This window comes from Lithobates pipiens, unplaced genomic scaffold (genome assembly GCF_037356315.1).
Source record: "Lithobates pipiens isolate NorthernLeopardFrog02 unplaced genomic scaffold, aLitPip1_a1.2 Scaffold_19, whole genome shotgun sequence".
Lineage (NCBI taxonomy): Eukaryota > Metazoa > Chordata > Amphibia > Anura > Ranidae > Lithobates > Lithobates pipiens.
In genome coordinates, this window is record NW_027507764.1 from 9088398 (window position 1) to 9115825 (window position 27428).

The following is a 27428-nucleotide window of genomic DNA, read 5'->3' on the forward strand; positions in this document are numbered from 1 at the left end:
TCCTGGCCAATGTGATGGCCGCTAGAAAAAACTTTCTGTGAAAGGGTCAACAAGGGAATCTCCCTGAGATTCTCAAACGGCGGCTTCTGAAGTGTTGACAACACCAGGTTCAAATCCCACGGAGGTAACGGAAGACGCACCGGAGGGACTACATGCCGCACCCCCTGAACAAAGGTACTCACTAATGAGTGAGACGCCAGGGGTCGCTGGAAAAAGACAGCCAGAGCTGAAATTTTCCCCTTGATGGTGCTCAACGCCAACTTCTGGTCTACACCTTGCTGAAGAAACAGCAGGATCCTGGATATAGAAAAGGAGCGCAGATGCCACCCTTTCTCCTCACACATGGAGATATAGGCCTTCCAAATACGATGGTATATCTTCCTTGAAGATTTCCGCGCCTTCAACATAGTTGGAATCACCGAGTCCCACAATGCCCACTCTCCTCCAGCATCCAGCATCTGTTGACTCAGATAGTCCGCCTGCCAATTTTCCACCCCCGGGATGTAAATGGCCGACAGGGCCGGTACGTGTCGCTCTGCCCACCAAAGTATGTGAGCAACCTCCCGAGCAGCGGCTGAGCTTCTTGTTCCCCCTTGGTGATTTACGTACGCCACAGCCGTGGCGTTGTCTGACTGTATACTGATCGGATGCCCTTGAAGACTCATCGACCAAGTGTGGAGGCACAGCCTGATCGCTCTCAAGCAGATTGATCGGCAACTTGTATTCCTCCGTGGACCAGAGGCCCTGAGCCGATTGAATCCCCATCACTCCACCCCAGCCGGACAGACTGGTGTCCGTAGTGATCACTGTCTATTTCAGAGGAAGGAACGATTTTCCGGACTGAATCACTGGGGACCTCAACCACCAGATCAAGGAGTACCCACATGCAAAAGCGGAGCGACGTCCGCTTGCAGTTCATCAGTAGATTGACCGCAGATCTGAGAGTCAGCAATTTGTCTGAGGGAACAAAAACCCTTGCTTCCCTGGAGTCCAATAGTAAACCCACGTACTCCAGACGCTGAGCCTTTGACACCAAGCATCTGTCGCTCAGGTGTGTAAGGCGGCGACCTGGTCGTCTGTCCATACGCTTACCAAGTTCTACAAGGTAGACATCAGTGCATCGGCTGATGCCTGTTTTGGCCGCAAAGTTTTGCAGGCGGCCGTGTAGTTGCAATTGAGTTTTTTTCCTGGTTTTTCGATAAAAACGCAGTACTGCTTGTTGATGCACTGTTGCATTATGTCCGCACAAGGTTGCGGTGTTGGGGATCTCTCCTGTTGAGAATGCCCGGTTATATGGCGGTGCTTTTTCCGTACACTGCTGTTTTTTTTTTGTTTTTTTTGTGGGTTTAGTTTCACTAGTTCCCACTTGCCATGGTGGATGAAGTTTAATGCTGTTTTTTTCCCACCCCTCGTTTGGCACTGCTTGGGGACGTCCCATTTAGTTACAGAGAGGAGCTGTGTCGGTCGGTGAATATAAGAGAGGCCTGGTTTTGAGAGGTCTGCATGTCCCCTGAGGCCCATTGCTTGGAGCCGCCTTGCTCTCCTCCAGGACTGCACAGTGATGTTAGGGACAGTGATCGGGGAAGGCATGGGGAGAGGTCGCTGGACTGGGAGAAGGGAGTCATGTAATTTCCGCGATCATACCTTGCTCCCCCTCCTCCATTTGTAGGCTGGCTGGATTCGTCATCATGGCCCGTGTCAGCGCCATCTTGGCAGAGTTCGGGGTCAATGCGGCCAGCTGCACTGGGACCAGAAATCGCTCCATAGGGGCGGCAGAGTCTCCCGCTGTGTGACACCACTTCTCAGAGTTCCTGGGCGGTGGGGAGAAGCTGAAATGTTTGGCAAGACTGCGTGGGTAAGCTGCCGAGGAGCCACGGTCCAGGAGCTCAGAGAGAACGCGTCCTCACTCCTCCATGCTGAGACCACGCCCCTGACCCTTCTTTTTGAAGACCTCTGCAATTCCCCCTGGCATGCTGTCAATCAACTGGGCCACATCCTGACTGATGGCAGACCATTCTTGCATAATCAATGCTTGGAGTTTGTCAGAATTTGAGGGATTTTTTTTTGTTCACCACAAGTTCTCAATGGGATTAAGGTCTGGGGAGTTTCCTGGCCATGGACCCAAAATGTTAATGTTTTGTTCCCCAAGCTGCTTATCACTTTTGCCTTATGGCAAGGTGCTCTATCATGCTGAAAAGGCATTGTTCATCACAAAACTGTTCTTGGATGTTTGGGAGAAGTTTCTCTCAGAAAATGTTTTTGGACCATTGTGAAATTGTGAGTGAGCCCACTCCCTTGGCTGAGAAGCAACCCCACACAGGAATGGTCTCAGGATGCTTTACTGTTGGCATCACACAGGACTGATGGTAGCGCTCACCTTTTCTTCTCCGGACAAAGTTTTTTCCGGATGCCCCAAACAATCGGAAAGGGGATTCATCAGAGAAAATTAATTTACCCCAGACCTCAGCAGTCCAATCCTTGTACCTTTTGCAGAATGTTAGTCTGTCCCTGATGTCTTTCATGGAGAGAGGTGTCTTCGTTCTTGCCTTTCTTGACACCAGGCCATCCTCCAAAAGTCTTCTCACTATGCGTGCCAATGTACTCACACTTGCCTGCTGCCATTCCTGAGCAAGCTCTGAACTGGCAGTGCCCCGATCCTGCAGCTGAATCAACTGTAGGAGACAGTCCTGGCGCTTGCTGGACTTTCTTGGGTGCCCTGAAGCCTTCTTCACAAATGCAGTGGAAATCTTTTTTCATGGGATTAAGTCTATTTTCATGGCAGAGAGGGACTTTGCAGTTCATTCTTCATAACATTCTGGAGTATTTGCAAATTGCCATCATAGAAACTGAGGCAGCAGACTTTGTAAAAAAAAAAAAAAGTAATATTTCTGTCATTCTCAAAACTTTTGGCCATGGCTGTACATGGTGTAACTCCATTCGGATATTTTTATGTAAAGTCATTAAAATCGCGCTCAAGCCGTTAAAAATTACAGTCCATGTAGTAATAAAATCAAAAAATCAGGAAGTTTGGCCCTCCTGATGATGTCACTCTGAAGAAACACGTTGGGCGGAGCCTACAGCATGAAACAAAAAGGGTGGCGGCACATCCAGGAATTAAAATCATTGAAGTTTATTGAAGATCGATAAAATCTTGGGAACATGAACACACAACGATCTAAAAGCTTACAGCATCATTGCGTCACTTCCGGTTTCGGTCTGTGGAGTGCATCGTGTCCTGGAATTCCTGATTTTTTGCTTTTATTACTACATGGACCATGTAAGTGTGATTTTATTGGCTTTACAATAAAATATCCAAACATTACATTATGGGGTAATAATTGGCAAGGCCAAGAAAACTACATAGGGGATGTAGACATATGGGTCGAGGCCACTGTAGAACTGCAGATAGTTTCTCTGCGTCCATCGAAAAGCCGGCAGCAGAAATGACATAACCCAAAAGTGTAATCTGTTCACGATGGAACTCGCACCTCAACTTGCAATACAGGTTGTTCTCTCTCAACCTCCGTAGCACATGGGAGATGTCTGTGTGGTGATTCTCTAGGGATTTTGAATATATGAGAATATCATTGAGGTAAACCACCACACATTGCTGTAACATATCTCGGAGGACATTGTTCATACATTCCTGGAAAACAGCTGGAGCATTGCAGAGACCAAAGGGCATTACAAGGTATTTGTAGCGTCCGATCCAAGTATTAAGTACAGGTTTCCATTTGTCGCCCTCTTTAATCCTCACGATTGTATGCCCCTCTCAAATCGAGCTTCGTGAAGACCGGGGCTCCCTTGAGGCGGTCAAATAATTCCATAATCAATGGAATCGTTTAAGCATTTTTAACAGTAATACAATTGAGATCCCTATAATCGATACAGAGTCTCAGTTAACCACTCTTTCACAAAGAAAAAGCAAGCATCTGCAGAAGAGGATTTGCGGATGAACCCCCAGGATAGTGAATCCACTGAATTTTCAGGGCGTTCGACTGCTTGTTCGGCCCGCTGAACGACCACAATGCACTGTGCCACCGCACAGTGCATTGAAAGTCCCGATTGGATAAAGCAATGAAAGCTTTGCCCTATCAGGGCACAGAGCACTGTCAGAGCCATGATTGGATGCTGTCATGATGACTCTATCCAATCATGGCTCATTGCTGTTGGTTCTGCCCCACACTATAAAAGTATTCTTTCAATAGTGGCCATTTTCAGTGTGATATTGGCATGGAGAGAGCTAGAACAAGGCTCTGTTCAGTGCTATTAGACAGGCTAGGTTCACACATGTGAATTGGATGTCTGTTTCCCCGCATCCAACTTGCATGACAGGAGATTGTGACCGGCTCTCTATGGAGCCGGTTTCACATGTCTTCGTTGCGGCTTGTACAGGGACACTGTGCATCTTTGGCGGAGTTTCAGGGCCGAAATCAGGAAAAAATTTGGCCCCGATTTGTCCCTGAAACGGAGAACAGGGACGCACCGCACCCCTGCTGTGAGCCGCATCCTTCGGAGGTGTGAACCCAGCCTCAGTGGGCTATTGTGATTTTTATGGTCGATGTATAATATCTGTTTATTGCGAATCTAGGGATAATGCAGTGTGAGTGTAGTGCAACCATTCGTCTTTATATTAGTGTGAATGTAGGGATAGTTCAGTCAGTGTGAGTGTAGTGACAATTTAACGCAGTACATTTCTGTGCATTACTGCACACTTAACGCAGTACAGTTCAGTGCGATACTGAAAGTTTAACACCATATATTGCAGTGCGTCAGTGCAGTTTTACTGCAGTATAATATAGTGTATCAGTGGAGTGTGTCTGTGTTGTAGTTAAAGTGCACCAAACACCACTTTCCATTAAAGTGCATCCATGTACACATTTCCACGTCTATATTACATTGTGTTAATGTTAATAAGCACCCCCCCCCCCCCCCCAATCATGTCTGGGAGGACAAGGAGAGGCAGACTTTCCCATGGCACTGTGAGGGGGGGCAGCAGCGTATGTGTGCACAGGCAAAGGTGGATGTGGTCAGTCCTCAGGCAGGGCATCCTTTCCTGTTTAATGATGTTGCCTGTGCTATCCAGCCACAGCATGTGGTGGACTGGCTTACTAAACCATCCTCATCCTCAGTCACCCAAGCAGAGACTGGTGCACAGTCCACTGCAGCTGCCAGAGTGGCTAAACCTGCTTTCTTGTCCACAGAAATTCCTGCCATAGCCCCAGCATCAGGAATGGAGGAGTCAGCTAAGTTATTTGAACACAGCATCAGCCACTTGTTCCTTGATGATGCACAGCCATTACTTGAATCTGATTTTGTTTCTGAGGTTGAGGAAGGCAGGAACATGAGCCTACAGAGAGGGGAGAACACAGTACACAAATTGGCAGAGGGGGAAAGTGAGGGTGAGGCACAACCCCAACGAGGCAGTCACTATGGAAGCGTAGAGAGCAGCCACCCTATTCCATCACATTGTGGAGCTGTTCTCTCCCAGCCCACTTCCCACAGCTCAGCTGTCTGGGCCTTTTTTTAGCACATGTGCAGCCGATTGCACTGTTGCAATTTGCAAGCATTGTCTCAAGCATATCAAGCGTGGCAAACACACCAGACATTTGGGTACCAGATGCTTGACAAGGCACTTAACTTCCCACCACTCAGCCCTTTGGCAAGAGCGCCTGAAAGCCACACAGAAGGGGCACAAATCTGTTCATCCTCCTTACCTCAATCTGCCCCCGCTATAGCTCATTACCTGTCAGCAGTCCCCAATGACAGGGATGATGTATAGTGCAGGGTGTCCTAGGTCCTTGCAGCACATCTGCCAGCAGCACACCACCAGCTGTAGACTATAACTGGCAAATTTCTTTGCCCCATCTGCTGCAGGGGAAAAATTAAAATAAAGTCACTGCCACCCACATGTCCAGCTTCTAAATGCAAGCTTGTCAAAGCTGCTGGCTCTACAACTTCTGCCTTTCCATCTGGTGGCTTCTGACCCCTTCCCTTAATTTGCAGAATGTGCTGTACCAAAATGGCAGGTTCCTAGTTACTTTTTCTTTTCACATAAGGCCATTCCAGCTCTGTACCATCACGTGGAAGGCAATGTTGTGGCATCGTTGGGCAAGACAGTTAGCCGCAAAGTCCATGTTACTGCTGACACGTGGTCTGGCAAGCATGGTCAGGGATGATATATTTCATTCACAGCACACTGGGTAACTCTGCTTACAACTCGGAAGGATGCAGGATAGGGGTCAGTGCTGCAGCTTGTTGTGCCCCCACATCTCCAGATAGCTAGTGGTGATGCCAGATTTGTCAGCTCTACCCCCCTCCTCCTCCTCCACCTCCATGCCCCCCTCTGCTGAATTGTCCTATGAGCCACAAGTACCCCCTAAGCATTCAAGGGGCTATTCAGTGTGTCAGACTAAAAGGTGTCATGCAGTGCTTCAGCTGGTGTGTCTAGGGGACAGGAACCACACCGAAGCAGAGATCCTTGCAGCTCTGCAGGGTCAGGCCCAGAGATGATTCACACCACGCCAGCTGGAGCCAAGAATGAAGGTGTGTGATAATGGCACAAACCTTGTGCCCGCCCTTAGACAGGAAAGGTTGACACATGTACCATGCCTGGCACATGTCCTCAATTTGGTGGTACAGCGTACCCAGGGTTGGAAGGTCTGCTAAAGCAGGCCAGAAGAGTCTGTAGCCATTTCAGGCGGTCATACACAGCCAGTGCTCGGTTGGCTGAAATTTATTGGGAATTCCACCTACCTGTAAACCATCTGATTTGTGACATGCCTTCAGGTGGAACTCGACTTTGGCAATGCTGCAGTGTCTGCAAATGTAGCAGAGGGCTGTCGAGTACCTGTGTGAGTATCGCACAACCGCAGGCTTGGTGGCTTTTTTTTCCCCACGCCAATGGCTGCTCATAAAGGATTTATGCACTGTACTGTTGCCATTTGAGGAGGCCACAAGGATGGTGAGCCGTGAAAATGCATGCATCAGTGACACATTCCCTGTTCTGTTCCTGCTGGAGCAGACACTGCGAGGCATTATTGACTGGGAACTTGAGGCAGAGCAGCGGGAGGAAGAGGACTTCCTTTCCTCTCAAAGCCCATTTTATGCAGACACCATTGTTCTTATGCCACAGAACACACAAGAGAAGGAGGTTTCTGGCAGGTTTGGAGGCATTGAAGCAGAGGAAGACATATGTCGAACAGTAAGGATTTCCATCCCCAGATCCCTTGGGAGTAGTACATGGCTGGGAGGAGGCAGTTCCAGATAGACTCCTCAGGGTCACTGAGGATTATAGTTTCTCATGCCTCCGCAAATTTGCGGTGCACGGGCTCCCTCATGCTTCAATGCCTGCAAAAAGACCCAAGAATATGTGGCATAAAGGAGAAGGATCACTATTGGTTTTCAACCCTCCTTGACCACCATTACAATTGGAAAGTCTCAGAACTCATCCTGTACCCACAGAGTGCAGAAAATTAAATATTTTGAGGACACCTTAAAGAGGAGTTTATCTAATGCTTTTTCCCACTCAGGTAGATTACAGTGTTGTGGAAATGTAGTTTTGAGGCTGCCTAAGTAATGCATTTCACAATAGTCCTCGCCGCCTAGGGCTGTCAGCTTCCACATCTCATCAGCAGCGTCTGCATCACATGGTGGACGATTAACTAGGGGCAAAAACAGAGATGGAGAGCTTTCCAGTCGACAATCCACTGACTTACTGGGCCATGAGACTAGGCCACTGGCCAGAACTTGCCCAGTATGCAATTGAGCTGCCCTGCATCCAGCATACTTTCTGAACAGGCATTCAGTGCTCCTGGAGGTTTTGTTACTGATAATAGAACGCGTCTGTCCACAGACTCGGTGGACCATCTGACATTTATCAAAATGAATCCGTCCTGGATAACCAGCAGCTGTTAAGCCTCTGATGCCGATGTCGCTTATTAAGTGTTTTTGGGATGTGGAATCTCTGCAGGACTTCTGGAAGAATTTTTTGGTTTCATGGGCACAATTGACACCCAAAGACCAATTTTTCCACACCAGTTTGACAATTTTTGACAGCAAGGCCAGTTCTTGATTTCATCAAGTGTACCTCAATAGGGTTATGGTGTGAAGGCACCACCGAAACCAAAAGACCAATTTTTCTGCCCCTGTTACTTCTATCCAAATTCTGTGGAAGAGGCACCAGAATTTATCAGAAAAAAATCACTAATCTTGTTTCCAGTGCAGTGCATTGTGGCCTCATCATATAGACTGGCTCCACAAGCCATTGTTTATTATTATTATTATTCACGATTCATATAGCGCCAACAGTTTACGCAGCGCTTTACAATGTATAGGGGGACAACACAATTACAGTACAATACAAAAGGTACAGGAGGGCCCTGCTCATAGAGCTTACATTCTAAAGGGAGGGGGTGGTGGTACAAAAGGTAATAGCTGCATAGAATGATTTGATAGGGGTGGCTAGGGGACAGTTAGGTGGGTGTGGGATAGGCTTCCCTCAATGAGTTTTCAGGGAACTCCTAAAGGTGGACAGGGTAGGGGCTGATCTCATAGACTTGGGAGGGGAGTTCCAGAGGATGGGAGAGGCTCTGAAGAAGTTTTGAAGGCGAGCATGAGAGGAGGTAACAAGGGAGCTAGAAAGCAGGAGGTCCTGGGAGGAGCGGAGGGGACGATTTGGGCGATATCTGCAGATGAGGTTGGTGATGTAGATGGGGGCGATGTTGTGGATGGCTTTGTATGTTATGGTTAGCATTTTGAATTTTACACGGTGGAGTAGGGGAAGCCGGTGAAGGGATTGGCAGAGAGGGGCAGCAGTCACGGAACGATTAGTGAGGTATATGAGTCTAGCAGCAGCATTCATAATAGACTGAAGGGGGTATAGCCTGCTTAAGGGTAGGCCATTAAGGAGAGAGTTGCAGTAGTCAAGGCGGGAAATAATCAAGGAGTGAACAAGTTGCTTTGTGGTGTCATTAGTCAGGAAGGGTCGAATTCTGGAGATGTTGCGGAGGTGAAGGCGGCAGGATTTAGCCAGTGATTGGATATGGGGGCTGAAGGAGAGGTCGGAGTCAAGGATTACACCCAGGACCCTGGCATGTGTGGAGGGACCAATGGTTGTGTTGTTGATATTAATGGTGAAGTCACGGGGGGTCGTGAAGGAGGAAATATAACCAGCTCAGTTTTAGAAATATTGAGTTTTAGGAAGTGGTGTGACATCCATACTGATATGTCATTCAGTAAGTTGGAGATCTGTGAGGAGATTGAGGGGGTGAGTTTAGGAGTGGGGAGATAGATATGGGTGTCGTCGGCATAGAGGTGGTATTGGAAACCATGGGAGTTTATCAACTGGCCCAGGGAAGAGGTATAGAGCGATTATAGGAGGGGCCCAAGGACAGAACCTTGGGGTACCCCAACAGAAAGAGGAAGGGGAGCGGAGGAGATGGAGTTGTAAGTGATACTGAAAGTGCGCTGAGATAGGTAGGAGGAAAACCAGGATAAAGCAGAATCGCAGAGGCCAAGGGAGCGTAATTTGCTGAGGAAGAGCAGGTAGTCAACTGTGTCAAAGGCAGCAGAGAGGTCTAAAAGTATGAGTATGGAGTAGTGGCCGTTGGTTTTAGCAGTTAGTAGGTCATTGGTGAGTTTTAGTAGGGCAGTTTCAGTAGAATGTTGTCGGCGAAAGTCAGACTTTAGGGGGTCAAGAAGGTTGCTGTCCATGAGGTAGCGACTCATTTGGTCATGGACAAGGCGTTTGATGAGCTTGGAGGCAAACGGGAGCAGGGAGATGGGTCTTAAGTTGTTCAAACAGGTGGGGTCTAGTGAGGGTTTTTCTGTCTGTACCCCATGGAGCTGCTGGTGGCCATTTTAGGTATGGGCGAGGGCAGCATGCCTTCCTGGGCTTCAGCGGCCATTTTCCAAGTGATCTCCTATTCAGGACACTGGCGGCCATTTTCTGGAAGCCTGAACACATGTTCAGTGTTCTCTAGCAGCAGCATGGCTCATGTGCTCTCACAGCCATTTCCCCTGTGTTTCCTGTCTGTGTACTGGACGCTGGACAGCCATTTTATTGAAACCTGAGCACATTTCTAGAACGTTTTAGCTCTCATTCCAGTGGCTGCCACCAACACAGCTTTTGTTTCCTCTGCACTTGGGAGCACTCAGGGACTCCAGGCACTACTTGGGGACAGCGCAGAACTCCTCAGGGTGGAGAGTCCGGCGGGAAAGAGCCCCTCAGTCAGCGGCAGCAAGGAGGGTGGGACTGTCACTGTCCTAAGTCTCCTTGGGGTGGCAGACAGGGTAGGGTCAGCATGGCTTCAGAAACTGGTGTTTCTTCCCCTGAAATCCAGCCGAAATTGCAACCGGATCACCTGCGGACTGCGCAGTGCCCAAGGACACCCTAATGGCGGTCCTCAATTCGTTATTTGCCAAGATGGAGACCAACTAGTGCAAGGCCTTAAGTACGTCTGTGACGCGGCCCTCAATACTCTCCCTCTGTTATCCAGGGCGTCAGTGTCAGCTGAGGTGCCTGATTTGGCTAAAATGCTGGTCTGCTGACCAGGCATCTAAAAAAGCCCTGAAGGATCTTCCCTTCCTTGGCGATCGTCTCTTTGGAGCCTCCTTAGATATTATTAAAAATGCCACCGGTGGTAAGAGTACTCTACTCCCACAGGCCAGGAAGGCTAAGGAGCCACGCTGTAGGCAAGGGCCCTCCTTTTCTGCCCACAAATGGCTTTTCCGCCTGGAGCTTCGACAAAACGTACCCAGCCCAACAGGACGTCCACAGACAGTCAAAAACATCCCTGGAACCGCAAGCCTGCGAATAAAAGTGCTACCGCATGAAGGTTTGCCCCCACCCATGTCTCGGGTGGAGGGTCGCCTTCGGGAGTTTGCAGTCCGGTGGTCCTCCCGATTATCCAACCAATGGGTCTGCGATCTAATTTCCACTGGCTACAAGATAGAGTTCCTCTCTTGGCCGCCAAACAGATTCTTCCCCTCCAGCATACCCATATCCCCGGCGCGCCGGGAGGCCCTCTTGGGGGCGCTAAGGGATTTGCTGAATCGCGGGGTGATTGTACCAGTTCCAGAATCGGTACGCTTCCAGGGATTCTACTCAAATCTGTTTGTGGTTCCCAAGAAGGAAGGGCTACGTCCGATCTTGGACCCAAAACTGCTCAATCACTTTGTAAAAGTGCAGAGCTTTAAAATGGAATCAGTTCGCTCAGTAGTCGCTGCACTCCATCAAGAGGACTCCCTTAAGTCCTTAGACATCCAAGATGCGTACCTGCACATACCCATATGCCTTCGGCATCAAAAGTGTCTGCGTTTTGCAATCGGGGAAGCCCACTACCAGTTTGTGGCTCTTCCATTTGGTCTGGCAAAGAGAAGAGGCTGAGACTCAGAGAGACTTTCTGGACCGCCCCATCCCGCCCCGCCTATCCAGAGAGAGAGAATGTAGGGAGGCGGGGCGGACACTGAAAAATGAAGTCAGCTGACACCAATCGAGTGAAGGATCTCTCTCTCTCTCCCCATGAGGAAAGGCATCCCTGGAGGCATTCAAGTAAGTGACTGTACGATTCTAATTGCAGTGCAATCCATCCCAAGTCCACCACCTCTGCTTCTTACGGATCCATCCCTACCCACCCATCACTTCTACAACAGAGGTGATGGGGGGGGGGGGGGGGGATATGGTAGAGATTAGATCAGTGGTGGTGGGGGGTGGGATCAGTAATGCCGCGTACACACGGGCGGACTGTATGGCGTACTTAGTTCGTCATACAATCCGACAGACAGTCCGTCGTACTTTCGACTGAACGGACTTGACCACACACGGATGCACAAACAGTCCGTCGAAAGCTTGCGTGATGACGTGTACAGCACGTACGACGGGACTAGAAATAGGAAGTCCAAGACACAGCAAAGCACCCTTCCGCCGTGTAAATCCTTTCTGGGCATGCTCCATTCTTAGTCCGTTGAAATAGCCTACTGACGAGCGGATTGTCTGCTGAAACCAAAGTACGACGGACAGAATTTCGAAAAATCCGAAATTCTTAGTACGCCGGACTGCACGCTGAAAAAGTCAGCTGAAGCCCACACACGAGCGGACTGTCCGCTGAAATGTGTTTAGACGGACTAAGTACGCCATACAGTCCGCCCGTGTGTATGCGGCATAAGAGGCAGAGGATGGCACCACCACCGCTGACACCCCCCCCCCCAGTCCCACCGCTGCCACCCCCCAAGTACTGTACACCACCCCCGCCACCCCCCCCCCAGTACTCCACTACCACCGATGCCATCCATACGCTGCACATAGAGGACTGCTTTGCCGTTTGTAATTTGGGGTTGGACTACAGCTTCCAGTTTTCCTTTTGGGCTTATTTCCTGGGAATGGGACAAGGCAACCCTGGGTGCAAGTCATATACATGCTAATTCAGCTTGACACACACATGAAGGTGGACTTGAAACATCCAGATAGCCATTGTTTGTTCCAATTAATGTTCCACATAGAAACAGAAACCCCCCCCTTGCCATAGAATCCGTCTAACTGATCTGGAAGTAATTTGCAGGACATCCTGTGCTTGGTTGACATCTCGATAGTATTTGAAGTACTCTTCAGACATACTTATATTTTTCTAAATGGCAGGCATTTTGATCCTCGAACTTGCACCTCACTAGATTGCTATATCATCAAGTTTGTTCCACCCCTGATGAAGGTTCTGAATTATCAGCAACTGGAAACGCGTCGGGTGTGGGTGATATAGGACGAGCATTGTTTTAATCATATTTTGTTCTGTATATATGTTTGTTTATTTATTAATATACCAGGAGGACATTGTTTAGCCCATTTGCACTTCCTGGTAATATTATGTACATTGTGTAATTTATGAATAAAAATTGTATATTTTTGTGTCCGGAGTTGATGGTCATTTAAAATCCCACCCACTCAGGGGGAAGCCTTTTTTTTTTTTGATATGTCACCCCTCAAGTACCACCGCTGCCACCCCCCAAGTACTGTACACCACCCCCGCCACCCCCCCCCCCCCCAGTACTCAACTACCACCGATGTCACCCCTCAAGTACCACCGCTGCCACTCCCCTCAAGTACCACTGCTGCCACCCCTATCACAGTTACTTTGCTGAGTAACTAATTACTTTTCCAATGTAGTAACCAAGTTACTAACGCAATTACTTTTAAAGTAAGATGACCAACACTGGCGCGCACACACAGCAAAATGGTTAAAAGATTTGTATAGTTATGACCGAAATTTACCCCCCAAACATTCCTCTCCCCAGCTAGATGATCTCCCAGATTTTTTGGGTTTAGCACTCCTTGTGACATCATCAGGCTTGTTGGGTTCCTGAGGGAGCTGTTCAAAGGGCAGTTCTTCTGAGGTAGGCATCTCCCCCAGAACTATATCCCAGGGGTTGACAAATTTGTTTGGAATCTAGGAGCCAGCTAAAAAAGTTAGGAGCCGGGTCCGTGACGGCGATCTGCACCTGTCCCTGGCCTGACATGGAGACGAGTGAGGGGAAGATAGCGCCCCCAGCCCCCCACCTGTCTCCAAGTCATTGCCCATAGCTCTTAGAGGGACATTTTATTTATTTTATTTTTTTCAAATGACAATTTTTTTTTAAATTGCATTTTAGTGTAAATATGAGATGTGAGGTCTCTCTGACCCCAGATCTCATATATAAGAGGACCTGTCATGCGTTTTTTCTATTGCAAGGGATTTTTACATTCCTTGTAATAGGAATAAAAGTGACACACTTTTTTTTTTTTTTTTTTTTTTTTTAAAGAACAGTGAAAAAAATAAAAATAAAACGTTAAAATAAGAAGAAAAAAAAATAATTTTAAACGCGCCCTGTCCCGCCAAGCTTGTGTGCAGAAGCGAACGCATATAGGAAAGCGGTGTTCAAACCACACATGTGAGGTATCGCTGCGATCAGTAGAGTGAGAGCAATAATTCTAGCCCCAGAACTCCTCTGTAACTTAAAATGTGCAACCTGTAGAATTTTTTTAAATGTCGCCTATGGAGATTTTAAAGGGTAAAAGTTTGTCGCCATTCCATGAGCGGGGCGCAATTTTGAAGCGTGACATGTTGGGTATCAATTTACTCGGCGTAACATTATCTTTCACAATATAAAAAAAAATTGGGCTAACTTTACTGTTGTCTTATTTTTGTTTTATTAAATTCTTTTTCCCCAAAAAAGTGCGCTTGTAAGTCCGCTGTGCAAATACGGTGTGACAGACAGTATTGCAATGACCACCATTTTATTCTCTAGGGTGTTAGAATAAAAAAAAAAATATATATATATATATATATATATAATGTTTAGGCTGGCAGGCAGGGGAAGCTCCATTAGCATTGCTGGTTTGTAATTCCAACGGCCACCACAAGAGGGCGCCAGATTCCAGAAGGAACCATAGGACCGCAGAAGGCTTCAAAGCCGGGGACTCAATTACCGGTGGCGCGGCCCGCGCGATCACGCCGGGGGGGTCCACGGAGACAGGATACCCCCCGCTGTGCTGCCCCAGGCGCCAGGCCGCTAATTCTAGTCGCAAATGCGACCTGGCGCCCGGGTTTTGTCGAGCCCTGCCATAGGACCGCAGAAGGTCTCAAAGCCGGGGGCTCAATTACCGGCCGCCGGCGTCGCGGCCCGACGCGATCACGCCGGGGGGGGGGGGGGTCCACGGAGACAGGATACCCCCCGCTGCACTGCCCCAGGCGCCAGGTCGCTAATTCTAGTCGCAAATGCGACCTGGCGCCCGGGTTTTGTCGAGCCCTGCTATATCATATATGAGCTTTTTACCCCACACTGTGCCTTTGTGGGCTCGTGGGAGTCAGGGCAGCAGCAGCAGCAGCAGCATGGTTATACTGGGAAATTAATTTGTGTGTGCATGTTGCCAAAGCTGGAATGGGGCTGCGGATAGGCAGAATTCTGTATTTCAGCTGGTATGGCTGACAACTGCTTGAGATTCAGTGCAGAAGAAGCAGCGTAGTCGGCTACCAACAGCTAAGGGTATGGGGGGATGTGCATGTGCTGCAGTGTTGTATTGAATATTTGATTATTTTTCTTGTTCTTTTTCTTTGTCCAGACACAAACTTACGTTTTTTTAAAGCATTATCAGTACAGGAGGTTGTAGTAGTAATCTGAATTTCTTTTTTTTTTCTTATTTAGACTAAAACTGAAGCCTGGCCGACTTTTCCGCTGCTCAGAGACGGGGATTATGTTCAAGGCAAAATCTGAATCGATTGTCACATATGAGCTGGAGTTTGGGAGTGAAAATTTAAATGAAGTACAGAATAAAGGATATGACATTGTGGGCCCCGTGTTTAACATAACCGTAGAACCCGGTATACTGTCAGTGGTGCACCTACCACATTACTTGTCTTTAGAAGGTAGGTCAGAGAATTGTAACAACATGAGTTAAGAAGGTATTTCAAAGTACATCTAACTTAAATGTTTTTATTTCTATTGCCAAATATGCATGCTAAGATGAAATTCAGCAAAGGTATTTTCTGATATTTTCATATCAGAAAAGACACAACGTGGGACACAGAAGCCCTCTTCATCACGGTATACATACACTTACCGGCCACTTTATTGGGTCCCCCTTGCTAGTAGCGTGTTGGATCCTCTTTTTGCCTTCATTCTTGGTGGCATAGAGACAACAAGGTGTTGGAAACATTCCTCAGATTTTGCTCCATAGTGACATACCATCACACAGTTCCTGCAGATTTGTCGGCTGAACATCCATGATGCCAATCTCCCATTCCACCACATCCCAAAGGTGCTCTATTGAATGAGCTGTGGTGATGGTGGAGGCCATTGGAGGACAGGGACCTCATTGTCCAGTGGTGAGATGATTGGAGCTTTGTGACATGGAGTATTATCCTGCTGGAAGGAGCCATCAGAAGATGGGGACACTTTAGTCATCAAGGGATGGACATGGTCACCAACAATACTCAGGAAGGCCGTGGTGATTAACCACTTTCAGACCGGACCATTTTGCTGGTCAAAGACCAGACCACTTTTTGCGATTCGGCACTGCGTCGCTTTAACTGACAATTGCGCGGTCGTGTGACGTGGCTCCCAAACAAAATTGCCGTCCTTTTTTTCCCACAAATAGAGCTTTCTTTTGGTGGTATTTGATCACCTCTGCGGTTTTTATTTTTTGCGCTATAAACAAAAATAGAGCGACAATTTTGAAAAAAACACATTATTTTTCTACTTTTTGTTATAATAAATATCCCCCAAAAATATATAAAAAATATTTTTTTTTCCCCTCAGTTTAGGCCGATACGTATTCTTCTACATATTTTTGGTAAAAAATCGCAATAAGCGATTATTGATTGGTTTGCGCAAAAGTTATAGCGTCTACAAAATAGGGATAGTCTTATAGCATTTTTATTAATTTTTTATTAGTTTTTTTTTTACTAATAATGGCGGCGATCAGCGATTTTTATTGTGACTGCGACATTGTGGGGGACCCATCGGACATTTTTGACACATTTTTGGGACCATTGTCATTTATACAGTAATCACTGCTATATAAATGCAGTGATTCCTGTGTAAATGACACTGGCAGTGAAGGGGTTAACCAGTGGGTGGCAGTGTAGGGGTTAAGTGTTCCTAGGGGTGTGTTACTAACTGTGGGGGGTTGGGCTTTCATTTAGTGAACACTGATCTCTGCTCCAATCACATGGAACAGAGATCAGCGTCACTAGTTGCTAGGCAGAATGGAGAAATGCTGTTTACAACGGCATTTCTTCATTTGGCCGCTCCGTGAGACGATCGCGGGGATGCCCGCGGCGATTGAGTCCGCGGGTCCCGCGTCCGGACTCACGGGGGTCCCGACCAGCGCGGGAGCGCGCCGCCGGCGGCGCGCTCCCGATGGCAGGGCGGCAAATTTAAAGGGACGTATATGTACGCCCATTTGCCTGCCCGTGCCATTCTGTAGACGTACATCGGTGTGCGCTGGTCGTCAAGTGGTTAAACCATGCTCAATTGGTACTAAGGGGCCCAAACTGTGCCAAGAAAACCCCCCCCCCCCACACCATTACACCCCCACCACCAGCCTGAACCGGTGATACAAGGCAGGATGGATCCATGCACCAAATTCTGACCATCTGAATGTCGCAGCTGAAATCCAGACTCATCAGAACAGGCAACAGTTTTCCAATCTTCTATGGTCCAATTTTGGTGATCCTGTGCCAATTGTAGCCTCAGTTTTCTGTTCTTTGCTGACAGAAGTGGCACCCGGTGCTGCTGTAGCCCATCTGCTTCAAGGTTGGATGTGTTGTGCGCTCAGAGATGGTATTCTGCATACCTTGGGTGTAACGAATGGTTATTTGAGTTACTGTTGTCTTTCTATCGTCTGCCCATTCTTCTCTGACCTCAACAAGGCATTTTCCTCCACACAACTGCCGCTCACTGGATATTTTCTCTTTTTCCCACCGTTCTCTGTAATCCCGAGAGATGGTTGTGTGTTAAAATCCCAGAAATACTCAGACCAGCCCGTCTGCCACCAACAATCATGCCACGTCCAAAGTCACTTCAATCCCCTTTCTGATGCTCGGATTGAACTTTAATAAGTCGTCTTCATAACGTCTAGATGCCTAAATGCATTGAGTTTCTACCATGTGATTGGCTGATTAGCAATTTGTTTTACCGAGCAACTGAAGAGGTGTACCTAATAAAGTGGCTGGTGAGTGTATATACAAACCAGTAGATAACAGGTAAATGTGAAACTCACCGCCTCCAATCAAAACCCAATGGTGGAGAAGGTTCTGGGTGTTCTGATAGATCATAGACTTTAATAATAGCATAATGACAGGCTGAGGTTTCTAAAGCGAGCAAAATTCTTTCTTGTATTAAGAGGTAACTGCAGAGAGAGGGATATCATTTTGCCCCCATACAAATCATTAGTAAGACCTCATCTGGAATATGCAGTTCAGTTTTGGGCTCCAGTTTTCAAAAAGGATATCAGGGAACTGGAGAAAGTGCAGAGAAGGGCAACCAAACTGATAAGAGGCATGGAGGAGCTCAGCTATGAGGAAAGTTTAGAGGAACTGAATTTTCTCTTGAGAAGAGGAGATTAAGGGGGGGGGGGGGGGGGTATGATCTCCATATATAAATACATTAGGGAGGGGGGGGTATATGATCATCATGTATAAATGCATAAGGGGGATATGATCTCCATGTATAAATGCATAAGGGGGGAAATAATCACCATGCATAATACATAAGAGGGATATGATCTCCATGTATAAATACATAAGGGGGGATATGATCTCCATGTATAAATACATAAGGGGGATATGATCTCCATGTATAAATACATAAGGGGGATATGATCTCCATGTATAAATACATAAGGGGGGGATATGATCTCCATGTATAAATACATAAGGGGGGATATAATCACCATGTATAAATACATAAGGGGGGATATGATCACCAGGAATACATAAGGGGGGATATGATCACCATGAATACATGAGGGGGGATATGATCTCCATGTATAAATACATAAGGGGGATATGATCTCCATGTATAAATACATAAGGGGGATATGATCTCCATGTATAAATACATAAGGGGGGGATATGATCTCCATGTATAAATACATAATGGGGGATATAATCACCATGTATAAATACATAAGTGGGGGATATGATCTCCATGTATAAATACATAAGGGGGGGATATGATCTCCATGTATAAATACATAAGGGGGGGATATGATCTCCATGTATAAATACATAAGGGGGGGATATGATCTCCATGTATAAATACATAAGGGGGGATATGATCACCATGTATAAATACATAAGGGGGGATATAATCACCATGTATAAATACATAAGGGGGGATATGATCACCAGGAATACATAAGGGGGGATATGATCACCATGAATACATAAGGGGGGATATGATCACCATGTATAATACATAAAGGGGGTTACGATCATCATGTATAATACATAAGGGGCCCATATAGTGAACTTGCAGGAAAAGAGATTTCAGGAAATACATTTTTCCTCTTTCGTCTTTCAGGACAGCACACTTGAGAGACCTTGACTCCGCCCCCTCAGGTAACCCCGCCTCCACCAGATCTTAAAAACCACTCCTTCCCTCCAGCCCTTCAGTTTTGGTGTTTCCTCCGGCGAGGACACATCGGTAGGAACCTGGGCTTAATTCAGCTGGGGAGGCTGAGGCCGGTGTTATCCTGGAGGGAGAGACAGAGGTCTCTCATACACGGCAGCAGGGCTGGGGAGTCCATTACCTGTGGTGTTTTTGGCGCTCCCCATCCTCCCTTGGGGAATGCGAGGCCTGGGGCATTCATTTGGCGCTGCCTGGGGAGCTGTTTGCCGGAGTGTCCTAGTCTCCCCCTCGTTAGTGCAGCCAGCATAGAGCTCAATGCTGGGTCAGATGACTGGCGACGTCATTTCCGGCGGGAGAGGTCACTTACAGTTCACCCACGACTTCCGGCTCCGGTCGTGGGACGCTAAATGAATGGCGCAAAGGCTGTTGTGTGCCTCATTCAAGCTTTAGCGACAGCTAGAGGAGCAATCTGTGGCGAACCGCTCGTTCTGGCCGAAGGGATGTCCGAGACTGAGGGTTCCCGTTCTGTGCCAGGTGATACCAGCGCCAGCCATTCCAAGGTAAGTGGAACCCTGGGGTGGTGTTCCCTTACTATTGTTTTCCCACTTAGCTCCACGGGTGAACCCCCCTCCTTGGTGGTTAGAGGGAAGGAGTTTCCCATCTGGGACCCTGGTGGTAGTCGATCCTGGGGGGGTGCACTCCTGGTGTCGGTCTGGTGCATGCTGAGGAACATAGTTCTGGCCTGGCGGCTTCTGTTAACCACTTGGTTCCCACACTACGTCTATTGACGTCATGGGCTTTCAGTGGTTATATCTGAGTGATGCCTGAGGCCACAGACATCATTCAGATATTGCCGTTTTCAGCCGGCGATTCCCTGCACCATAAGAACAATCATAGCGGCTGTTCCGCCGCTTGATCGTTCTTACGGGCGGCGGGAGGGGATGCCTCCTCCCGCCGCCCTCCGGTGCTTCTACCGACTCACCGTTTCCATCGGTGAGTCGGTCACAGGATCCGCCGGCCCCAGCAAGTAATCATAGAGATTTCCGGCAGACTAGATCGTCCCCGGAGTCTCTATGATCGTTCCGAGGCCGGGCGCGATGTCATGACGTCACGCCCGGCCTTGGTATTCAAATTAACGGCGCCGATCTGGCTAGGAAGCCAGGATCTTTTTTTTTTTTTTTTTTTTCTTCCCAGCCTAGAGGTGAGATGTGGGGTCTTATTGACCCCCCCCATATCTCACTGTAAATATGTCCGATCGTGCCATATTCCTATTACAAGGGATGTTTACATTCCTTGTAATAGGAATAAAAGTCATAAATTTTTATTTATTTTTTTTAAGTGTAAAACTAAAAAACTAAAAAAAAAATTAACAATAAAAAAAATTAAAAATTTTAAAGCGCCCCTGTCCCCGTGAGCTCGCACACAGAAGCGAACGCATACGTAAGTCCCGCCCACATATGAAAACGGTGTTCAAACCACACATGTGTGGTATCGCCGCGAACGTTGGAGCGAGAGCAATAATTCTAGCCCTAGACCTCCTCTGTAACCCAAAATATGTAACCAGTAAAAAAATTTCAAGCGTCGCCTATGGGGATTTTTAAATACCAAAGTTTGGCGCCATTCCACGAGCGCGTGCAATTTTGAAGCATGACATGTTGGGTATCTATTTACTCGGCGTATCCTCCTCTTTCACATTATGCAAAAAAATTGGGCTAACTTTACTGTTTTTTTTTTTTTATTTTATTTTTTTTTAAGCATGAAACAGTTTTTTTTCTGAAAAAAAAATGTTCGAAAAATTGCTGCGCAAATACCGTGCAAGATAAAAAGTTCCAACGAGCGCCATTGTATTCTCTAGGGTCTTTGCTAAAAAAAACATATATAATGTTTGGGGGTTCTATGTAATTTTCTAGCAAAAAAATTAGGAATTTTACATGTAGGAGAGAAATGTCAGAATTGGCCTGGGTGCGAAGTGGTTAAAGAGCTTTCCAGCAGTTTTCAGTCTTTTAAGACTTTTTTTGAGAATTGCCAGCATATGCAACCCCCAGCTAGTCCTCTGCCAGCGCAGCAAGATGTCACACCTGGCCCTTTAGCAGGTCCTTCTGCTAATGAAGGGTTACCTGGGGGCACCAGAACGACATTAGAGGATGATCCTGACCGTGCATCTTCAGACTCTTCAGAGTCAGATGCAGAGAAGGTGGATGGTGAGTCCTCCAGATCCTCCCGATACAAGCTCTCCTTGGAGGAAGTGGAAGAGCTCCTGGGAGCAATTCACACTACACTAAGTATCCAAGAGGAGAAAAACATCCCGGTCTCTTCATGACCAATGTACGAAGGTCTCGGAGAACCTAAGAAAAGGGTCTTCCCGGTCCATGAGGTTCTGGTAGACACCATTAGGAAGGAATGGCGAGACCCAGGGAGGAAGCCTTTCTTTTCTAGAGCATTAAAAACGCAGATTCCCTTTTTCAGAGGATGAAGCTGCTGTGTGGAACAAATCTCCTAGACTGGATGCAGCCTTTTTTCAGGTATCCAGAAAGACAGATTTGTCCTTTGAAGATATGGGTATGCTAGCAGACACTATTGACAAGAGGATGGATTCTCTCAAGAAATCTTGGGATTCTTCTTTAAGAAATCTTAAGCCTGCCATGGCTGTCACAGTGGTGTCGTGTAACATGGAGCATTGGTTAACTCATATAAAAGCTCATATTGAGGTGGGGACTGCAAAGGAAATGATCATTTCCTCCTTCCCAATGCTTTTAAAAGGAGTCGCATACATAGCGGATGCGTCAGCAGAGTCGGTCCGCATGTCTGCTAGATCCTCTGCCTTAGCTAATTCAGCCAGGAGGACGCTTTGGTTAAAAACATGGCAAGGGGACAATGCATCAAAGATCAAGCTTTGCGGAATTCCCTTCCCAGGGATTTGCTGTTCGGTCCAGACTTTGAGGCTGTCCTTGATCGAACAACGGATAAAAAAAAAGGCCTTTCCCTTAAAGAAAAAAGTGGAGGAAAAAATCTAAAAAGAAAACTCGCCCACAAAGGAGGTTTAACTTTCCTAGGACAGAGTTCCAGATAAAAAAGTCTGGACCAACAAGGGCAGAGGGGGAGCGATTTTTCGCCCTCCTGAACAGTCCCAATGACAGGTTAACCCCGGTGGGAGGAAGACTGGGGGCTTTCCTCCCACAGTGGGAGTCGGTTACCTCCAATCCATTTATACTAGGGATTGTAAGGAGGGGGTACAGACTGCGGTTCTCAAGCCCCCCCCCCCCACACACACACACACACACACACACACACACACACACACACGCTGTCACAGATTTACCAAGGTGTGCGGAAAAGGTGACAGCCCTATTGGCTTCTCTGCAGGATTTGGAACAGCAGGATGTAGTATCACGGGTTCCTCCTGGAGAGATAGGCAGAGGTTTCTATTCCCACTTTTTTTGTCCTTCGAAAGCCTTCAGGGAAGTTCAGGCTTATCCTGAACCTGAAACCTCTGAATCTGTCAATCTATTACAAAAAGTTCCGGATGGATTCCATTTTTTCAGTGAAAACACTGCTTCCTCCAAATTGCTTCATGGCGTCCATAGATCTAAGGGACGCCTATCTGCACATTCCGATCACCGAGAACAGCCAGAGATTCCTCAGACTGGCAGTAAGGTCAGGGTCAAAACTAGTACATCTTCATCTTCGAGCCCTCCCCTTTGGGCTATCCTCTTCCCCCCGGATATTCACCAAAGTTTTGGTGGAGGCTTTGGCCTTTCTGTGACTCTGGGGAATCTCAGTGGTCGCATACCTGGACGACCTGCTCGTTTTTGCTTCTTCGCCAGAGCAGCTGGTGCAGGATTTGCAGATAGCAAGGAGTATTTTTGAACATCTGGGATGGCTCTTAAATTTGGAGAAATCCAACCTGGTTCCATCCCAGAGGGTGACTTTCCTAGGTTACGTTCTAGACTAAACTCAACAGCGAGTTTTTCTGCCAGAGGAGAACATTTTCAAAGTAGACAAAGCTTTGGCAGCCCTGCAGAGCAATCAGTAAATCTCTATAAGAAAGGCCGTGTCAGCTTTGGGACTACTGAAGTCGGCCCTCCCAGCTGTAAGATGGGCAGGAGCACATTTCCGCCCCTTACAGCTGTTCATTCTGGAGGTTTGGGATCGTACTCGGAGATCCCTGGTCTCAACGGTTCTCATTCCAGTAGGGGTAAAGGGGTCCCTGTGGTGGTGGAGGAAGGTAGCAAATCTATCTCAGGGTCTATAATGGGTACATCCAGTGTCCAAGGTTGTCACACCTGGAGAAAGGTCTGGCTCAAGGATCTTGGAGTATAGAGGATGCAGGGAAGTCCTCAAATTGGAGAGAGCTGAAAGCGATCTCCCTGGCTCTCAGGTTTTTCCAGCAGGAACTCCAGGGACATCATGTTCAGGTCCGTTCAGACAATACTTCAGCAGTTGCTTACATCAACTGACAGGGGGGCACAAGAAGCCGTTCCCTTTGGTCTCTAACAGAAGCAATATTCAGCTGGGCCGAGGTCACAGTGCTCTCACTATTGGCAGTACGCCTGAAAGGGGAGCTAAATCAGAGGGCAGACTTCCTCAGTAGGAGGAATCTGAGGGAGAGTGACTGGGTACTGAATCTGGTAATCTGCAAGATGATTATCCAGAAGTGGGGGATCTTTTCGCTTCAAGAGAAAAACGCAAAAACTCCCCTCTTCTTCTCAATGAATCGGGGGGACGGAGCAATAGGAGTGGATGCTCTTTCCCAGAGATGGCCTTTTGCCAAGTGCTATGCCTTTCCCCCCTCCTGTGCTGTTTTCGGCAGTCCTGAGGAAATTTCAGTTAGAGGACACAACCCTAATCTTGATAGCGCCACACTGGCCCAGGAGGCCTTGGTTTTCTGTGCTAAAGAAGCTGGCGGTGGAACCACCTTGGATTCTTCTGGTCAGGGAAGATCTTCTCTATCAAGGTCCAATCTGCTGCCCTCAGGCGGAGAGGTGGAGTCTTGCAGCCTGGCTACTGAAGAGGAGAAGCTGAAAAACAAGGGGTTCTCCAAAAGGTTGATAGCGACTCTTTTGAGCTCTAGGAAGGAAGAAACACACAGGATTTATTTGAAAGTATAGAAAAAATTAAATTCTTGGTGTGCGGAGAGCTCCTTTGATGTTTGTAGTCCAGTAGCAGTGCTGGAGTTCCTACAGAGGGGGGCAGATAATGGACTGGCCCTCAGTACTCTTAAAGGTCAGGTTTCTGCTTTAAGTGTTTTTCTAGAACAACTGGCAGCGAATCCTTGGGTTTCCAGGTTCTTTAAAGGTTTAAGTAGGCAGAGACCAGTCAGTTTCCATCCCTTTCCAGTTTGGGATCTATCTTTTAGTATTGCAGGCTCTTACAGAGGATCCTTTTGAGCCTATTGGTTCTTGTACGGTGACATTTTTAACCCCCAAGACTTTTTTTTGGTAGCAATCACTACCGCGAGAAGGGTTAGTGAGCTAGAAGCCCTCTCAAGGAGGGCGCCTTTCCTTCAGGTTTTTCCGGATTATTTTAAAAACCGATCCGGCCTTTTTGCCAAAGGTGGCTTCAAAATTTCATAGAAGTCAGGAAATTTGTTTGCCCACTTTCTGTTCGAATCCTGTGAGGGAATAGGAACATGTCTTTCACAAGTTAGGTGTCAGGAGGTGTGTTTTAAAATACCTGGAGATTACGGAGCAATTCAGGAAGTCTGATTTCATTTTTTGTTTCTTTTTCAGGGGCTAGGAAGCGGTCCAAAGCCTCTAGAAATACTACAGCCAGGTGGATAAGGTTGGCAATCAGTCAGGCATACATAGGAAAGGGGGTGGAGGTCTCGGAAGGTATTAGGGCCCATTCCACTAGGGCTATGGCAACGTCACAAGCAGAGTGGGCTGGTGCTACACCCGAGCCTGTCTGCCCAGGACCAGGCCTTTGGGCGTAAAGTCCTGCAAGCAGTAGTCCCACCCTAGGGTAAGTGCTCGTTTATCCTCTCAAGTGTGCTGTCCTGAAAGACAAAAGAGGGGAAAATCTAAGTTACTTACAGCTAACGTTTTTTCCAAGAGTCTTTCAGGACAGCACCGATACCCACCCAAAATAAGATCTATTAGGACATGAGAGCATCAGGTATGTGTCATTTTTTATGATGTATTCTTATGTCTCCCTAGTCTGGCCAGAGGGGCTCATGCAAAAGCTGAAGGGCTGGAGGGAAGGAGTGTTTTTTTTTTGTTTTTTTAAAGATCTGGCGGAGGCGGTGTTTCCTGAGAAGGGAGGAGCCAAGGTCTCTCAAGTGTTCTGTCCTGAAAGACACTTGGACTACCGGTAAGTAACTTAGATTTTTCCCCTGCTGTAGCAAATTGGATCATGCTTTGCTGGGGTTTTTTTTTTGTATTTTTGTTTTTTTTGCCTTCCTCTGGATCAATTGTGGGTATAGGTTTGTGTACATGAAGGCTTTCTGTGTGTGTGTTTTTTTTTTTTTCCCTCTATGGGTTGAATTTGATGTATTTGTGCCTTTTTTGTTTTCCAACCACACTAACTATATAAAACCCAACCAATGAACAAAATACTTGCGCCACGTAAGATGTAAAGTATACATTAACCCCTTCATGCCCAAGAGTAAAACAAATCTTAATTTTATGTTAATATTAACCTATTGCTGACCGCCTCACGCCGATATATGTCAGCAGAATGGCATGGGCAGGCAGAGTAACTCGTACTACGTTACTCCTCTCCCGCGGGAGGTGGGTGCCCGAGGTGGTCGGCATCGTTCCAGGAGCGATCCGTCCTGAGGGGGAGGCCACTTTACATCTAGGGTACCTCCCTACACCCTCCCAATAAAGATTTAACACCTTGATCGCCCCCAGTTAACCCTTTCATCCCCTGTCGCCAGTGTCACTAAGCAATCTTTTTTCTGATCGCCATATTAGTGTTGCGGGTGACGCTAGTTAGCCTGTTGGTTATTTAGGTTCACCATCAGGTTTTTATAGCGTCAGGTATCCCCATATACTACCCAATAAAGGTAGTAACCCCCTGATTGCCCCATAAGTGTTACAGGAGACGTTGGTTAGTTCATTTTTTATAGTGTCAGGGCACCCGCCATTTATTACCCAATAAAGTTTTAACACCCTAATCGCCCGGCTGGGGATATCAGTTAGGTTTTAGGGTCTGCATCACCCCAGGCAGCGTCAGATTAGTGCCAGTAGTACTAACACCCACGCACACAGCATGCATCTCCCTTAGTGGTATAGTGTCTGAACGGATCAATATCTGATCAGATCTATACTAGCGTCCCCTGCAGTTTAGGGTTCCCAAAAATGCAGTGTTAGCGTGATCAGCCCAGATACCTGCTAGCACCTGTGCTTTGCTCCTCTGCCCAGCCCACCCAAGTGCAGCATCAATCGATCACTGTCACTTACAAAACACATAACTGCCACGTTCGCAGAGTCAGGCCTGATCCCTGCGATCACTAATGGTTTTTTTGGTAGCGTTTGCAGCGCGGATTTAGTTATCTTGACAGCAACAGCGTTTGCTCCCACGATACATAAAGCCGTGACTCCAGCGCTGTAGGAGGTGATTTCACCACCACAGTTAAAAACAAAACGTTGCATGTATGCCCATCATTAGAAGTGGGTGGATGAAGGGAGGTATTCTAATGGTGGGCATACCCACTGATCAATCAATTTTTTTAGTTCAGCCCACAGACTGCATGAGAAAAAAAAAAAAAAAAAGATTACAATATATGCTGGAGGTTATACCAGAATGATGCTGGCAGGTTTAGGTATCGTCTTGGTATCATTCTTTTCATCCAGCGGTCGGATTTCATGTAAAAGCAATCCTAAAAACTAATTGGCCTCTAGACTGTTTTTGCAAGCAGTTGGAGTGAACGTTCCCCCCCCCCCCCTTCCCACCATCTTCCATGGTTTTCTCTTGCTCTCCTGTCCCAACAGGGAACCCGAGAATGCAGCCGGTGGTTCCGCCAGCTGACCATAGAGGGGATCAGAGACCAGAATGGCTCCAATCATCTCTATGGCCTAAGAAACTGGAAGCTACGAGCATTTCATGACTTAGATTTCGCCAGATATAAACAGCGCCATTGGGAAAGCATTTTATAACACCGATATTGGTGTGGTCAGATGCTTTGAGGGCAGCGGAGATATGTAGGGTCTAATAGACCCTAATTTTTTCAAAAAAAGAGTACCTGTCACTACCTATTGCTATCATAGGGGATATTTGCATTCCCTGAGAGAACAATAAAAATGATTAAAAAAAAAAAAAAAAAAAAGAAAGGAACGTTTTAAAAATAAAATAGCAAAGTAAATAATAAAAAACAAAACAAA

The 27428-nt window shown here is 47.2% G+C and overlaps 1 protein-coding gene across 1 annotated transcript in view; it reads left to right on the top strand.

Moving 5' to 3' along the window:
- Positions 1–27428, top strand: part of LOC143997901 (NACHT, LRR and PYD domains-containing protein 6-like) — a 207014-nt gene that overhangs the window by 147795 nt on the left and 31791 nt on the right. Inside the window, exon 12 of the mRNA XM_077493723.1 lies at positions 15175–15395. Within this exon, the coding sequence (XP_077349849.1) occupies positions 15175–15395 (221 nt within the window). The remainder of the gene's footprint in view (positions 1–15174; positions 15396–27428) is intronic.